At 24.4% G+C, this 17,179-nt stretch overlaps 5 protein-coding genes across 5 annotated transcripts; 2 read left to right on the top strand and 3 right to left on the bottom strand.

The window, feature by feature from the left end:
* Positions 1-36: 36 nt before the first annotated feature.
* On the top strand, positions 37-2,469 carry LOC122853278 (TM2 domain-containing protein CG10795). Its single transcript, XM_044153640.1, has 3 exons — positions 37-964; positions 1,051-1,132; positions 1,226-2,469. The coding sequence occupies exons 1-3, from the start codon at positions 769-771 to the stop codon at positions 1,500-1,502; spliced, it is 555 nt and encodes a 184-aa protein (XP_044009575.1). The 5' UTR covers positions 37-768; the 3' UTR covers positions 1,503-2,469.
* On the bottom strand, positions 1,827-6,012 carry LOC122853276 (endoplasmic reticulum metallopeptidase 1-like). Its single transcript, XM_044153638.1, has 7 exons — positions 5,750-6,012; positions 4,264-5,500; positions 3,965-4,194; positions 3,707-3,887; positions 3,447-3,631; positions 3,227-3,382; positions 1,827-3,163 (listed from the first exon to the last, which is right to left on the bottom strand). Exons 1-7 carry the CDS (start codon positions 5,750-5,752, stop codon positions 2,501-2,503), a joined length of 2,655 nt encoding a protein of 884 aa, XP_044009573.1. The 5' UTR covers positions 5,753-6,012; the 3' UTR covers positions 1,827-2,500.
* Positions 6,013-7,351: 1,339 nt separating this feature from the next.
* Positions 7,352-9,162, bottom strand: LOC122851110 (N(6)-adenine-specific methyltransferase METTL4). The gene is made up of 4 exons (XM_044150158.1): positions 8,158-9,162; positions 7,905-8,079; positions 7,670-7,841; positions 7,352-7,530 (listed from the first exon to the last, which is right to left on the bottom strand). The coding sequence occupies exons 1-4, from the start codon at positions 8,763-8,765 to the stop codon at positions 7,352-7,354; spliced, it is 1,134 nt and encodes a 377-aa protein (XP_044006093.1). The 5' UTR covers positions 8,766-9,162.
* Positions 9,163-9,266: 104 nt separating this feature from the next.
* Positions 9,267-14,026, top strand: LOC122853275 (ubiquitin carboxyl-terminal hydrolase 10). The gene is made up of 5 exons (XM_044153637.1): positions 9,267-9,619; positions 10,210-10,450; positions 10,530-12,938; positions 13,019-13,117; positions 13,188-14,026. Exons 1-5 carry the CDS (start codon positions 9,590-9,592, stop codon positions 13,373-13,375), a joined length of 2,967 nt encoding a protein of 988 aa, XP_044009572.1. The 5' UTR covers positions 9,267-9,589; the 3' UTR covers positions 13,376-14,026.
* A 92-nt stretch (positions 14,027-14,118) lies between these two features.
* LOC122853274 (anamorsin homolog) lies at positions 14,119-15,696 on the bottom strand. The gene is made up of 5 exons (XM_044153636.1): positions 15,396-15,696; positions 14,840-15,147; positions 14,620-14,767; positions 14,426-14,538; positions 14,119-14,349 (listed from the first exon to the last, which is right to left on the bottom strand). The coding sequence occupies exons 1-5, from the start codon at positions 15,529-15,531 to the stop codon at positions 14,254-14,256; spliced, it is 801 nt and encodes a 266-aa protein (XP_044009571.1). The 5' UTR covers positions 15,532-15,696; the 3' UTR covers positions 14,119-14,253.
* Positions 15,697-17,179: the final 1,483 nt, after the last annotated feature.

Raw genomic sequence — 17,179 nt, 5'->3', positions numbered from 1 at the left:
AAGTTATAAATTGATATCGTAGTGATAATATTTGCTGAATCAGTTCAAATTTCGTAAGACAGTAGCAGACAGTAGCGTATTATTAGACAGTTATTTGGGGCTTTTAAAAAAAGAGTTAAAATTTTTTAAAAATAAATAAGTTAAATATGGTATTTTTGAATTAAAAAAATATATTTTTATTGATACAGATAATTGGAGATAATTGTCTAGTTTTTTTAACTTAAAAATGTGAAATTTTTAATTAATTAAAAACACTATAAAAATTAATTATATGGCTTCTAGAAATTTATTTTTTTGTAAAATTTAAAATTTAGAGAAAATAATTTTTATTAGAAACAATTAGAAATAATAATTGCACTAGTTATTTTTTTATTTTAAAATTAAATTTTTGGTTTTTTTTTTTTTCTAAAATAAAATAATATAAATAATGTTAATTATCTATTTTTAAATTAGATACGTTTAGATATTTTGGAAAAATATATTTTTTTGAGTGTGTAAACAGAGCTTAGTAATTTAATAATTATTTAGCTTAGTAATTTAATACTATTATTTATAAATATAAAACAATATAAAATTTAAAAATTATTAAAATTTTTATTGACTTTGCATTTTTGTAAACAATCTAAAGGTCTGTTTACACAATTACGTTGTTGTTGCTTAAAAGTCAGCTGTTCGAAATCGTTTCATCCTGTAAACACGTGTTTACACACCCACACAACTGATAATGACATATTATTTTGACCATTGTTGACAATCAACCAAATAAAAATGACAGTTTCATTGTTATTATTTATATTTATTTATTTATTTTCTTTTGACACTGTCACTTCATCTGATCACTCGTACGAAGTTAATTGCAGTACTTTACGAATGGGACAATACATTTGTCCACATCCTGATGAAAATTATATTGATTTAAAAACTCAACAACCAAAAGGATGTACAAAAAACAATCAAGCAAAAGGTACAATATAATTAAAATTATTTAAACTTGCTTTTCTATTTTTTAATAATATTTTAATTAAATATTTTTATTTGTTTTTTTAACAGTTGTTTGTTTAGCAGCAGAAGGATTAATATGTTCAGAAACTAAAAATAATACTTTTAAAAAAGACATTCCATGCAAATGGACGTGAGTAATAAAATTAATTAATTTATATTATTGTTTTTAATTGTTATTATAAATTTACTAATTTGTTTTTCCTTGTAAAATATATTTTAAAAGGAATGGCTACTCGTTTGAGACAACAGTACTTTTATCAGTATTCCTTGGAATGTTTGGAGCTGATAGATTTTACCTTGGTTATCCAGCAATTGGTTTATTAAAATTATGCACATTAGGATTTTTATTTCTTGGACAATTTTGTGATTTAATTCTAATAACAACACAAATTGTTGGACCAGCTGATGGCTCACATTATGTTATGCCATATTATGGAGCTGAAATTAATATTATGACATGTGATAATTTTACATACAAAGTACCTCAACTTGATTGGTAAAATTTATAAAAAATTTAAATTAATAAAAGTAAATTATTTACAATCTTTTTATAAAATTATATTTATTGTAAATTGTTGAATTATTATAGTGAAAATAATTTTTGATTCAAATTAATCAAGACAAATTTTTATTTGTTTATTTTATTTATTTATTACAAGCTCATTTTATATTTCAATATTATTATTTTTTCAAATCAATGTGTTTTATAACTTACAATAAATTACAGCCAGTAAAATTAAAATTTACTTATAAAAACATAAAATTTTAATTAAATCATATTCAATATATATTATTCTTTTTATAATTTTCAAAAACTGACTTCTTTTTTTTCTTGACACAGATTTTATTTTGGTTAATTAATTTCGAGTTAAATAATTGTGCTATTATTTCTAAAAGTTCAGCCTACTGTATGATTTGTCTATGACATTTTTATTGCACAGTAGATATTAACTTTTATTAATAATAAATTAATGAAAAATATTTTATTTCTTATAGAAATAAAATGACAATAATAGAACGTAATAATTTATTTAATTAATAATAGCAATGAAAAATTCGAAATAAAATCAAGTTAACATACTAAATTGATAATTGATTTTTGTACTATATCTATAAATATAACTTGAAGCTATTGTTTAACTCCATTTGAGCTTTACCCTGCACTTTGCTGCCAATGCAGAGCTAAATATAAAATTTTTTTTTTAGCAACCTATATGAGAATCTTTTGTTGATCTATATTTTCTATATTTTTTTTTCATTATATAATTTCGTCAGCATACTTACAATACTATTCAAATTATGAACATTATATTGTTAATATATTGTATTTTTTATTACAAAATATTCACAAGCAAACTACGTTCGCGTTAAATTAATTTGATAATTTATAATCTATATTAATATGACTATAATAATTAATGATTTATTTGTTAATAATTTGTTAAATAAATGCTTGTAATATATTAATCATTTGATCTATAAAATTTTAAAATTATCATTAAAGTTCCCATGAACTGTATGAAGCTGTCCATGAAGTTGTAACTGTCCAAGATGGAAATTGATTAACAAATTTTTTAAATCTTTGTGATTGTTTATATTTGCCATGCATAAAATGACCAGCTAATGCAATTGTTAAATATGGACCACGATAATTATTTGGTATTTTTAAATCAATTGAAAAATTATAAGGAATACAATCAGCTGCACATGCATAGTAAATAAAATATACTTCTCTGTCATTCCATTTTTCAGCTGGTACTCTAACATTATCATCAACAACTGACCAATTTTTTAATTCAATTTTTTTATATGGAGATATTATTATTCCAATATGATCTGGACCTGTTACATTAAAATTAAATGTAACAGTATCTCTGTTAAATGTTTTTGATATAACATCTAATTTTGTTGGTGTTGGTATGAATGGTGATGGTCCAGGTATCCAACTTGTTTTCCATAAAAATGAAGTAACAGGTAATAAATATGGTAAACCACAAAATAAATGTTCAATACAATCTTTAGCTGTTGATACAGCAACATCAATTTCTGGTACAATGTCATTTAAACTATGTGGACTATTCATATCTAAATCAGCAATCCAAAAACCAGTTCCTGAATGTTGAAGAGTTCCACTTAAATCATAATACTGTCTTTGAACATGCTAGAAAAAATAAATAATTTATTAAATAAAATTAATTATAATTTATAAATAAAAATAACATACAACAATCATAAAACGTTGTGGTGCTGGTGATTCAATATCATCACTGTATGGAAAACCAAGTGGTGTAAGAATAAGAACAGCTGCTGAAATAAGATACAGCCCAGTTATCAAGCTTACAATTCGTTCTGCATTTTTAACTAGTATCACCATTGGCATCTGTAAATAAATAAAAAAATTAATAATCAAATGTTTTAATAATTTTGTTGATGAAATTTATTACCGTAAAACTTAGCAAAAGACAGAATAAAATTGACAGCATATTTGCAATAATGACTTCTGAGTTGATACTGGCACCTGATCTTCCCATAATTGGTATGAAAAGATAAAGAGCACCAATTGCCAAATAAAATGACTGTATATATGGTATACTTAAAATTCCAATTTGATAACACAGCCATTTCCAGTCTAAGTAAAATTACAAAATCAATTTATTGTTATTTAAATATAAAATCAATTGATTGTTATTTATCAAATTTATACCTTTCCATTTGTAGAGAAAAGCATGTCTTATAATATTTCCAACAGCTGGAAAAATAATCCAGTGTAAAGGAATAAATCCAGATCTAATTTCCATAATAACACATGCTAAAAGTGCAACCATACACATTACACTGTAAGCATCACAATACATGTGATATAATATCCATGATGATTTGACAACCTGAAAAAAAAATTAAAATAAAAATTAAATCATCAAGATAATCGAAAAAGCTAAAAGGTAAAAAGATAAATCATTACTTTTTTTTGACGACTTCCAGCAAATAAAAAACATATCATTGATGTAGAAATTGTTGGACAAATGTACAAAAAAAATAGCCAAGTTGGTCTTGCATACCAACTCATGACATTTCCAAGTTTAGTTAATATCAAAGCAATGCAAGTAACTGTTATCAGTGATAACAACCATGATATTAATATAATACCAATACAATACATAACTTGTTTAATGTATGTTGAACTTTTAATTTCTAAATAAAAAATAAATAATATTTATTATTAATTAATATGTAATTTATAAATATAATTTATTTGCTTACCTTTATTAGCACACTTGACATTAAGATAAATTGAATAAATTTGTATAATTAAACTTATTAAATTAACAATTTTAGCAATATATTGAGGCCAACAAATAACAAATGCACCAATAAAATCAAAAAATACTGGACTTTCATTTGTTTGTTGAAGTGTTTTATTTCCTAAATAATCACCAATAATTATTTGTTGTGATAAAGCAAGAAGATTATCACCAGTTCTTTGAAGTGATTCAAGTGGTACTTGATTAACATTATCAAGCTTTGTATGATATACATAGCCATTTTTAGACCACGCAAAATCAACACCAGATACTTTTCCAAAATCTCGAAATATTCGAAAATCTGTATCACCAGGAATAATACCACTTTGAAATATTTCTTGTGCTAATGATGATGCATATGGGTATGGTACTGTTTTTGAATAAATTTCAACAATCCATGTATTTTCTGGACCAGCTTGAAATAATAATTCACGTCCACCAGCACCACATGCTTCAATATTAATAAATGCTTTAATTTCATTTGACCATTTATGTTGTGTTATAAAACCATGTGATGCTTGTAATATATTTTCTTCAGCTCCATTAAATAAAAATATTATATTATGTTTTAGGGGTATTGTACTGTGTGTTATTATTCTTAATATTTCAAGCATAACAGCACATCCAGCACCATCATCAGATGCACCGGGACTGTCAATAAATGTATCAAAATGACAATTTAATAATAAACTTGTTTTAGTTAATTTTTTAGGTTCAATTTTAACAATAACATTTGGTACATTTCTATAAACATTTGTCATACCATCTAAAAATTTTAATGGAAATGAACCACTGTATCTATCAATATCAATTATTATATTAAAATTTTTATTTGATCCTTTAATAATATTATTAATTGTATTATTAAAAAATCTCACAGCCAATATTTCATTTTCATAACTTCCAGATACTCTTGGCCCAATTGATGTTAAATTAATAAGATGATTTTTTGCACGTTCAGCAATAAAACGACCAGAATAAATATCTTCATTGTCAATATATCTTGCATCTGGTAATTGTTTTTCAAATATTATAACAAGTATTGATACAAATATTAAAAATAATATAACTAATACAAGATGTTGAGTATCATAAATGTAATCTATTTTTCTTTTTCCTTTTGGTAATTTTGATAAATCATAAATATTTTCCTTGGATTTGTTTGGCTTTTTTAGACGAAATCTCAATCCTTCGTGCTAAAATTAATCAATTAATTGTATTACAAACAATAATCATTTTAAAATACATTTAAATTTCTTTTTTAATAATATGACAGATAAATAAATTGTCAATTTTGCAAGTCATTAAAAAAATACTTAATTAATAAAAAAAAAAAGAAAATTAAATGTACTTGTTATTATTAAACAAGGTTATGTTGTTTAATAAAAAATTATTTATTTACATTGAATAATTTGACATGTATTTTATGTCAAAACAAAACTTACCATGGTCAATTATTTTTTTTGTAACTGAGCAAATGATAATATGTAATTATCAGAATGATAAATGATATTTATTTTCACATTAGGTTGTTAAAATTTAACACATTTATTTATAAATTTATTATTGTTGTATTAATGCTGGACTAGATGACTGGCGCCTGGCAGTTACACTCCAATGAGCCACGTATATAAGCCATTATACCACAAACTATACGATCAATTTGAGGGCACTGATAGTTGCTGATAGGTGATAGTACTTGATAGTTAATAGGTAAAGCAGCGCATTTTACAACGCAAATTGTAAACAATCTTACGAAATTATTTTTAAATTTTAATATATAGGTATATTATTAAAATTTTACACTCATATAATTATAATATTCTAAATCACATACATATCGTAGAAATATTACTCCGGCATATATTACTCCGCTTTTGGCCCATTAGCGGAGAAATTACTCCGGCAGTGATCTTATGCCGGAGTAATTTCTCAGGAAATGGGCCAAAAACGAAATAATGCCGGAGAAAGCCGGAGTAATGCCGGAAAAATATTTCCACCGCAGGGAAATTATTTTTTATACTATTAATGTTTATTATTTTTTTTCTTTTTTTTTTCAGTTTCAATATTGGATTCAAAAAATAAAGACAAAGTTGATGATAATATTGTCAAAAAAAATGTAAGTCATGTACATTTTTTTTCACAATTTGAAAAATTTATTAGGAGTTAAATTGACATTGGTAACAGGTGTCACCAGATTTGGTTTATTGTCAGATTTTTTTATTGCAGCCAACTATTTAACTGATATGACACTGTATGACCAGGTAAATGCCATATGTGGTTTTACCCAAAAAGAATTAACAACCGTTTTCAAAGATCAAATTGATGAGCTGTGTCGTAGCCTTGATGAAAAAGAAAATGAAGTAGTAAATGAACTGAAAGAATATTATAATGGGTATAAATTCGGTGAACGGAGTCGAGTCACTGTATATAATCCTTGGTCTGTAATATAGTGTTTCAAGAATAAAGCCATAAAAACTTATTGGTCAGGAAAATGCGGAAAATATCTGGATCTGTATAATACTTTTATGATGAGGGATGTAGAAAGTATTTTATTTATTATAAAAAATCCCTCATTCTTTGCGGAGGACACAGACCTAAATTTTGACGGGGAATTTCATTACACGTCATTAAAGTCACTATTATTTCAAACTGGTTATCTGACCATCGAGCATTATAATAGAGATAAAATAGTTGTTTTTTTTTTTATTTTGTATTTTTATAAATTTATGTAATTAGTCATCATTAATAATTCCATTAAAATAATATTTTATTATTAGTTTTTTTACAAGAGAAATAAATTAATATTAATTATTAATAATTTATTCCCTGGTGGAAATATTTCTCCGTCATTTCTCCAACTATTCTCCACCTAAAATTTATTTCGATTTTCTCCATCTTTTGGAGAAAAGACGGAGAAAAATTTCCACCAGGGTTATATTAAATAAAAATCAAATGTACTACTGGCTATTAATAGATAAAAATATTTTATATTTTTAATTTAATACTTAGTTAACAATTATAAATTTAGTAATAAATTAAAATTATTAATTAGCATTGTGATTAATCAATAACGATGTATCTTCTTTATTTTTAATTGAATTGTATAACATCATATTTTGAAATTTTAATACTTCCAAGCCCCAGCTAGTCCATCGTGGAAGTAAATATCTCGCAAAAATTTCTAAACAATTTGGATTTTTTGGTAGATATGGTTCCATAATTTCTGCAATTAGAAAAAAAGCAACATTAACATAATTCTTTTTAATAAAAAAATGAAAATATGAAAAATATAGATTAATCTATTTTTTAAATATTTTTTTATTGAAAAGAATTATGTAAATGCTAATTAAAATAAGCAGTACCTGTTAAAGGTGGCTTATGAGAATGAACAGAGCTTGGAACACTGACCAACAACCATTGATCAGGAATTTTAACATCATTATTTTCAACTCTTGCTCCAAATATTAACAGCTCATAAGGTTGTTTACCCATTTTATAATTAAAATCACAAATTGGATCACCCAACTGTGTCACCTATCAACATAAAATTGTTTTAGCAAAAATATAATAGACACGTTGATGATTTTGATGACTCACTTTAACCCAGTACCATGTAGCAACAACTTTCATTCCCCAAGCAGGTAGCATAACATCAACGATATGATTCAAGTGACTTTTAGCATTAGTACACCAAATTCCAACGATACCAGTCTTTGTCAATAATTTAGCTATTGGTATATCAACAAGTTCATCATTGTACATCATTTCATAGCTGTAAAAATAAATGACATTAAAAATGCAACAAAATACAACAACCAATTGATGGAAAAAAAAATTACCACATCCTGACCTAGCTTTAGTTTCTTTTTTTCTTCGAATAAATTTATTCCACCAAGGTGGATCCATCAATACAAAATCATATTGATTTATTAAATCAATCTTTTTCGATATTAATCTTACATCATAACAATAAAATTTACAATCATTTGGAAATACATAATCAACATCATTAATTTTTTTAATAACCGAAAAATTTGTTGGATTTGATCCATAAAATTCTGTCTGTTCATTGAATGTGTTGCAATAAAAATTATCAGATGCAGCTCTTGCTTCAATATTATTATCATTAACATTAAAACAATTAAAAAAATTTTTTTTAACATCTACTGTTATAATTTTATCAAAATTTTCATGAATAAATTGAATTTTTTTATGATCAGTTGGTGAAATTGATACATCAGCTTTTTTTCTTTTTCTACATTTTTTAATACATTTATCTTCAATGTTATTTTTCACCTGATTATCACGTAAATATTTTGATGTTAATTTAAATAATTTATCATTAAATTGTAGTTTTAATTTTTCATTGTTATTATTTTCAACTGAATTGTATATTTTATTTATGTAATTTAAATGACAAATTAATGCTCCATTACCAGTAGAAATTAGTAAGCTCATTTTTGTTTTTTTCTTTTCGATAATTAATAATTAATATAATTTATTTTGACTTGACACATTCGTTCATTACTTTGATGATCTATTGTTGGCATTGTAAATATTTTATTTCACTCATAAATATATTTAAAAAAAATAAACAAAGATGACTAATAATGTTTCTAAAACTGTCAAAAACTTTTTGGAGTAATTGAAGGAAGAACCAGGAAGAACTGACTGTTGATGCTGTTGATTTATCAAATGTAGTTCAGTAAGTCCAGAGAGTCTAATGACAATTGTCAACTGATGTCAACAATCAACAATCAACAAACAACATTCAATTGATAAACATGCTGTATAACCCTACTTTTCCAAGATGATGATGATAACAAACCGGCTCCATCAGTTGGATCATGATTGAATTAGCGCATGCCCAGTATGATCAACGTAACAGCAGCCATTCTTGCAAAAGTGTGCAAAAGTTTATGTCAATATGTGTGTGTATGTGAATCAATGTGAATTGTGAATCGCCCATATTATTGCATATTGTACAATTGACTCCAAAAAAAAAAAAAAAAGCTAGAAAAAATCAGAGAGAGAGTTTGTTGAATTTATATCTGGAAAATATATAATAACAATAGAGTCAATTATAAGTTCAATGATTTATGAATAAAATAACAATAAGTTACAAATGTATTCATCTTCGATGAAAATTCAGTTAAAGAATCATCAAAGTAAAAATTTTTTAATGGTAAATCGGTGTCTTACTGAATTAGTCATTCAACCGACCTATAATTGTATCCTCATGGTGACTTGTTTAAATAATTTTTAATGTCACTTAACCAAGCATGGGCATCAATATGGATTTTAAAAAAAGAGTAAGTTTACATTTTAATTATTATCCTTGATAAATTATATCAATTATCAGACAATTATTTTACTCCAATTTTATGTTAAATTTATCTTTAAAAATTCATTAAAACTGCACATGTTTTTTTTTTTTTTCTTTTTCTTTTATTTATAATAAAAAAATATTTATAAATAAATAAAATTATTATTTAATCATCATGATTTGCAATACATCATCATCATGAAAAAAACCATAACAAAAAAAAAACTTTTTTTTATAAACTAAAAAAAAAAAAATGGTACAATTTTTTAGGTTAACTCAACATCATTTTGAATTTACATTGAATTTTTTTTATATTAACAATATTAGATATAATTAAATTATCAAATAATTATCATGTTTAATTAGCACATCATGACGAGACATTTACATAGATAAAAATAAAAAAAATATATATAAAAACAAACAAGTGTTAGTATTAATTAATATTACATAAAAAATTGTCATGATTTAGATTTTTTTTTGTAGACTCATGACCATGATGACAATACGAATTTTCATATGATTGAAAAATATTTAAAACAAATTAAGTTAATAATTGTATTTTAATAATTTCAGCTTGAATATAAATTTATAAATCTTGATGGCCTTGACGAGAATGCCCAGCAAGAATTAAAAGATATTTTAAAATCTGATATACCACCAGAAATTGTAAAATTACCATGGACAAATGATGACAACAATTGCATCATAAATAACACAGCAACTACAACAACACCAACAACAACAACAACAACAGCAACAACAACAACAACAACAACTGAAATACCAGATGCATCAAATGAATGGCAACAATATGGTAAATATAACTAAATTGCTGTTATTATATATTTAATTTTTCTATCACATAAAATTATTAATGATTTAATTTTCTACAGATGATAATGTTCCAATATATGATATGCAAGATATGGGAGCATTAACTGCTGGTACTGTATCTTATCCAGCTCAATATATGCAAGTACAATATCCAGAATGGCAATATACAAGTGCTGGTGGTGATGCGAATGTATCATATCCTTCATATGTATCTTATGCTGCTCCAGTATATCAACCACAAACAAATGGTATGATATCAGCATCATCAACAAATACAACTGATCGTCGTCGTGGTATTAATCGTTCACATAAAAGTGATTATAATCCACGTATTATTAATGATAATATATCACAAAATTATATGATACAACCAAATCATTATAATACATTTTGTCAGCCAACAGCTGCCATGCAATATATTAGATATATACAGCCAACTGGTACAGCTGTTTGTTTAACAACAAATCAACATCAACAACAAGTTCATCACACTAATAATCATCAACATTATCCATATCAAAATCATCAAACATTACATCAATCTTCTGGTAATACAAAACATCATCAAAGGTCTTCAAATCAATATTATTTTAATCCTGATATTCCAAAAAATTTTCAAAATAAAACAGATAAAAAATATGACGTTAATCAATCATTACGTCAATTATCAACCAATAATAATACAAATGATTTATCAAAGAAAAATGTTGTTTTAAAAAGTGACAATACAAATGGTGATGTAGCTAAAAAAATTCCAGTTGTTGAAAAAAAACTGCCAATTGTAAATAATGATAATGTTGATGATGAAATTAAAAAAGCAAAAAAAATACCAGTCGTTAGATTTGCTGATGAAGTTATAGATAAAAAAAATAAACCAGCAATAATTAAAGAAGAAATTATAAATATAACTCCAATTGTTGAAAAAAATAATATTAAAACTGCAAAAAAAGTTGGAGATGTTAAAGTTAATGGAGATGTTAAAGGAGATGTTAAAGTTAAAAATATTGAATCAACAGAAAAAATTCAATCAAGTGTTACAACACCACAACCATCAACACCAACACCACCAACACCAATTGTTGTTAATGATAAAAAACCTGTAGCACCTGTAGAAGTTGTGCCATCTGTAATCCCAGTAACAACATCAACACCAAGTCAATCAACTGTTGATACAATTAAAACTTCAATTCCTGTAATAAAAGTAACAACTCCTCCAGTTATAGTTCCAGCACCAATATCATCTTTTGCTAGTGCATTAAAAAAAAAAGGACCTGATTCATCAGCAGATAATGATAAACAAAGCTCACGTTATGTACCAATTAAAACAACTGAAATTATTGAAAATTCTGTACAACAAAAAACAGAATCATCATCAAAACGACAAAATAAAATTACAACTCAAGACACATCTGCCTCATCAGTAAAACAAGCTTTAAAAACTCCAGTTAATGGAGAAAGCAAAAAAACAATGAAAAATGATTTGTACAATAATTCTTTAGATGATCCAAATGTTTATAGAATGGGTGAATTTTTATTGAATTATGAAATTGATAAACAAACAGTAAGTTTAATTCCACGTGGTTTAACAAATCGTAGTAATTATTGTTATATTAATAGTATACTACAAGCATTACTTGCTTGTCCACCATTTTATAATCTTTTTAAATCATTATCATCACAAAAAACACCATTAAAAAATTCACCAACACCACTTATTGATAATATGATAAAATTTATAAATGAATTTACACAATTATCATCAAGTTCAAGATTATCAAGACTAGAAAAAAGAAGTCAAAAAAAAACAAAAGATACTGCAAGTGATATACAATGTGGTACAGCATTTGAGCCTTCTTATGTATATACTATGTTAAAAAATACATCATGTTCAAGTGTATTTTCAATTGAAGGAAGACAAGAAGATGCTGAAGAATTTTTATCTTGTTTATTAAATGGTATTAGTGATGAAATGCTTGAATTAATGAAACAAGTTAGTAATGATCAAACAAATGATGATAATATTAAATTATCAAATGATTTAAATTGTAGTGGTAGTGGTGATGAAGAATGGACAATGATTGGACCAAAAAATAAAGGTTCAATAACACGTTGTACAGAAATTGGACGTACACCATTATCTGATATATTTCGTGGTCAATTAAGATCAAGAATATCAAGACAAGGTGATCAATATTCTGATAATGTACAGCCATTTTTTACACTACAACTTGATATTGAAAAAGCTGAATCAGTTGAGGGTGCACTTGAATTATTAGTTGGACGTGATCAAGTTGAAGGAATGATTTGTAGTAAAACAAAACAACAAATACAAGCATGGAAACAAGTTACACTTGAAGAACTTCCTGTTATATTAATATTACATCTTAAATGGTTTAATTATCAACTTGAAGGATGCTCAAAAATATTTAAAAATGTATCATATGCAATTGATTTAAAAATTGATAGTAGTAAGTAGCTAATTTTTAAACTTGATAATATTATTGTTGTTGTTAATTTTATTTAATGAATTTTGTTTTTCTTCTTTTAGAAATATTGACATCAAGTGTGGCTAAAAAATTAACTGTCAAAGAAAAACAGTATAAATTATTTGCAGTGACTTATCATGATGGCAAAGAAGCAACAAAAGGTAATTTAAAAAAAGTAATTTAAATATTTTAATAATAGAAAAGTGTTATTTACATGTATATTTTATTTAGGACACTATGTTACTGATGCATTTCATGTGAGTTATGGAGCATGGGTACGTTATGATGATAGCTCAGTCAAGGGAGTATCACAAAATGATGTTCTCAATCCATCAACACCTCGTGTTCCATATTTACTGTACTATCGAAGGAGTGATACTATTGGTAATAATCAAACAACTAACATGAGAACACGTTGAATTATCTAACAATAAAGGCGAGTGTAAAAAAAAAAATAAAAATATTAAAAAAAAAAAATAAACAAATACGTAAGTACTCCTGTTAATTTGTTTTTATATAAAAAAAAAAAAAATTTAAAAAAAAAAAAAAACTAAAAAACTAAAGAAACTGTAAAAAAAAACAAAAAAAAAAATTTTATTGAAAAAAAAAAACGAAAAAAAAATACAAACAATTAACTAGTTTACGGTTTTAAAAAAAAATAATTGTAAATTTTGATCATAATTTTTAAAAATTAAGTCGAGCTAAAAAAAAAAGACTAAAAATAAAAAATAATTATGTAAACTAATGATAAAAAAGAAAAAAGAACAATCATATTATCATTTTGTTCTGTAAAATTAAGTAATGATATTTTTGTTGATTGAGCGTGTAATATTCAATTGTTACAAATGTGCCTCATTTTTATTATTAGTATATTGATAATAAAGAAAACAAAAAAAAAAAAAAAAGTAACAACAAAATATTAATCATTGACAAAAAATTTACTGATTTTTAAATATGTAGTTTTTTTTTTTGTTTTATCAAACTCAAGTTAATTTTTTGAGTTTATTATTTTAAAAATGAAAATTATTGCTAAATTAAATAGTTATGTTTAAATAAATTTATTACAACAATTTGTCTTTTGTTTGTCTTGTTTTTTTTTTTGTTAATTATATTTGTTCTGTTGAATTTTAATTTTTTAACATAAATAATAATCCAAAAAAAATTAAATATTACTTTTCATCTTTATTTATTATTTGTATTATTTAAAAAATAACATTTAACAAAAAAAAAACATAGCAATTGCTTGTTTTTTTTTATGTTTAAAGAATGATTACAAAAATTATTTAGGAATATTTATTTAGACATCTGAGAGTTGTACTTTTTCACCTGGTTTAAATGCTGGCATTCCAAGATAAGGACAACTTGCACAACGGAATGCATCACCAAGATAACACTGTCAACAAAAATAATCAATAAATTAATATATAAAAATTAGATTGATCATTTAAATGATTATATTTTTAACTTACACTGCCACAAGATGATTTTTTTGGTTCCTCATCTACAACTTCACCACTTAATTCTTCAGCTAAACCACAACTACAATCTTTGCAGGCTTTTCTTTTACCAGTTGTTCCACAAACTTGAATTCAATAAACAATTATTATTAATAAATACATGACAATTATTTTTTTTTGTATAAAATAATATTAATAGATCATACCTCTTAATGATGTTTCAGTTGGTTTAACTTTATCAGATTCATCTAATAAATCATCATCGTCAATTAAATCATCATCAACAACATCATCTAATTTCCAAACTGTTGGTTTTGGTTTTGTTGCAAATGACAGTGCCACTGATGAACCCATCTAAAATATTATTACAAAATTTATTTTAGCAAATTGATAAACAATAATTAACAAGTTTATATTTTTTTTTACCTCGTAGTTTGGTTTTTCAGCTTCAATTGAGTATAATTTAACATCTGAATTATTACTCTTCATGACATCACGAATTTTCATATTTAATGACAATGAAATATTTTTATTTTCTTTAATACGAAAACCAGCCAAACGAAGTTTTGATGTTTCATCAGAAAATATATTTTTATTTTCTATTGATGAGTCAATTATTTTGTACAGAATAATTGCACCACCTGGTTTTAAAATTTCATGAAGCTTGGCTGATGAATCATCCTGGTATTCGACAAATGAAAGAATCATATTTATCGAAGATTTTTCTGTATTTGCTGTAATTAAACAAGAAAAAAATTATTTAAAGTTTTTGTATATAAATAAATAACCTGTCTCAATATCATGCAACAATTTTTTATCTAAATAAATTGCAAGATAATGATGACAATAATAACAACAACTTCCTGTATTTATTTTTCTATCATTTTAAAACAAAAATTACAAATAAATAATTATTCAACAAACAATTAATTAATAATATTGCATGATGAATAATTTATATTATATTAAATTGATTACTTACAATCAAAATGACTGATGATTTTCATGTTGGAGACATTGCCATTAACCTCACTGACAATTTGTTTCTTTTCTGATTCATCAACATCAACTGGTAATAATAACAGAACCAATTGTTCACTATCTTTATCGACACCCATTTTATAATATTTAGCAATACAAAATAATTAAATTTAAATAGTACTTTTGACTTGGATCAATTTGGCAATTTAGATATAGTGTGTCTATGTTCTATGAGCAGTTTTATTTTTTTGGAGTAGACACAATTTGTACATTGATCATTGAACAGGTGAGCTGTGTGTGTGTGTAAATTGTTGCAATGTATTTGTAATTTTAAGATCATTGGTGGGAGGTTCACTTTGCACATGTGCAGTAAAATTTATGAATTTTATTTGAATAAGTTGTAAATACCTATGGAAAATAAAAAGAAAAAAAATCAGATGAAATATAAATCTTGTAAATTGTTAATTAAAATTGTTATTAAAAATAGAAATTTTTTTTTTTTTTTATTTTTTAAATTAAATAATATAAATTATCAGTATTTATGATGATTATTAATTTTTATTTTCTTTTTTTATACATTATTTAAATATCATAATAAAAATTAAAAATTCCATACATTTTATTCTATTAACTAAACAAAATTTATCTAATTTCTATCAGTGTCAAAAGTTTGAGTCACAAGTTTACGTCTTTCATGAAGAAATTTTAAAAATATATTACGAGGACTATAAGGATTTTGTAATTTTTTTTTTAAAATTACAGGTGTATTTGTTAATTGAATAAAATTATTTGAATATTTGGCAGAATTATCATTTAATGATTGATGATTTAAAAAATCATATTTAGGAATTAGCAATAATTTATCTGTATCAATATCATCAGAAATATCATCTTTTTTTTTCGATAAATAATTTAAATTTTGTATGTCATCCTGAGATTGGCACACATTTGATTGTATATTATCATTTACTGATTTAGAAATTATTTTTTTATCATTAAATTCATCTGTATTATTATTAATTTTACTTATAAAATATTCAAGTTTTTTTATTGTATTTAAACACGAATCATACGAGCCCAAATTATTATTTTTTTCATCAATATTTTCTGATTTATAATTATTTTTATTAACCACTAATGATGGATCAATACTTTGCCTAATTGTCAAAAAATCATCATCAAATAAATGCTCATTAGAAAAGTCGAAATTTGGAAAAACTTTTCTATAATTAACTTTCGATATTGTTGACAATAATTCATTTGTTTCCATCAATAAATTATTAACCAAAACATCATTATTTTTTTTAACAATATTTAATTGTAATCTTGGATCAATAGATGACCAATTTGATTGATCATTTGTTGCTAATGACTCGACAATTTTTGTTTCAACTAATTTACAAATATTAAAATCTCCAGAATCATTTGTTTTAATGACATTATTATAAATTTTTTTATCATAATTATTTTTATTAAACACTTGTATCTTTGATTCCAATGGATCAGCTGATTTTATTGTGATGCTCATCATATCCGGCAAATTTATTGATACAGAACTATCATGTTTATCAATATTTTTGTAAAAAATTTTTGATGAATCAGAATTATCAACGTAATATCCATAAGCTGTATGTCAATCTTTTTTTCTAAATTTATCTCTTCCATCATGATTATCATGATAGAAATATTTTTCTCTTGATTGAATATCATTTTTATTAAATTGTGAAGCTTGTTCATTTGTCCATTGATGATTATTTTTGTTGAATATTGAATCATCTGTATTTG

This window comes from Aphidius gifuensis, linkage group LG3, assembly GCF_014905175.1.
Source record: "Aphidius gifuensis isolate YNYX2018 linkage group LG3, ASM1490517v1, whole genome shotgun sequence".
Classification (NCBI taxonomy): domain Eukaryota; kingdom Metazoa; phylum Arthropoda; class Insecta; order Hymenoptera; family Braconidae; genus Aphidius; species Aphidius gifuensis.
The sequence above is the reverse complement of the archived record's forward strand: the minus strand, read 5'-3'. Positions and strand labels throughout refer to the sequence as shown.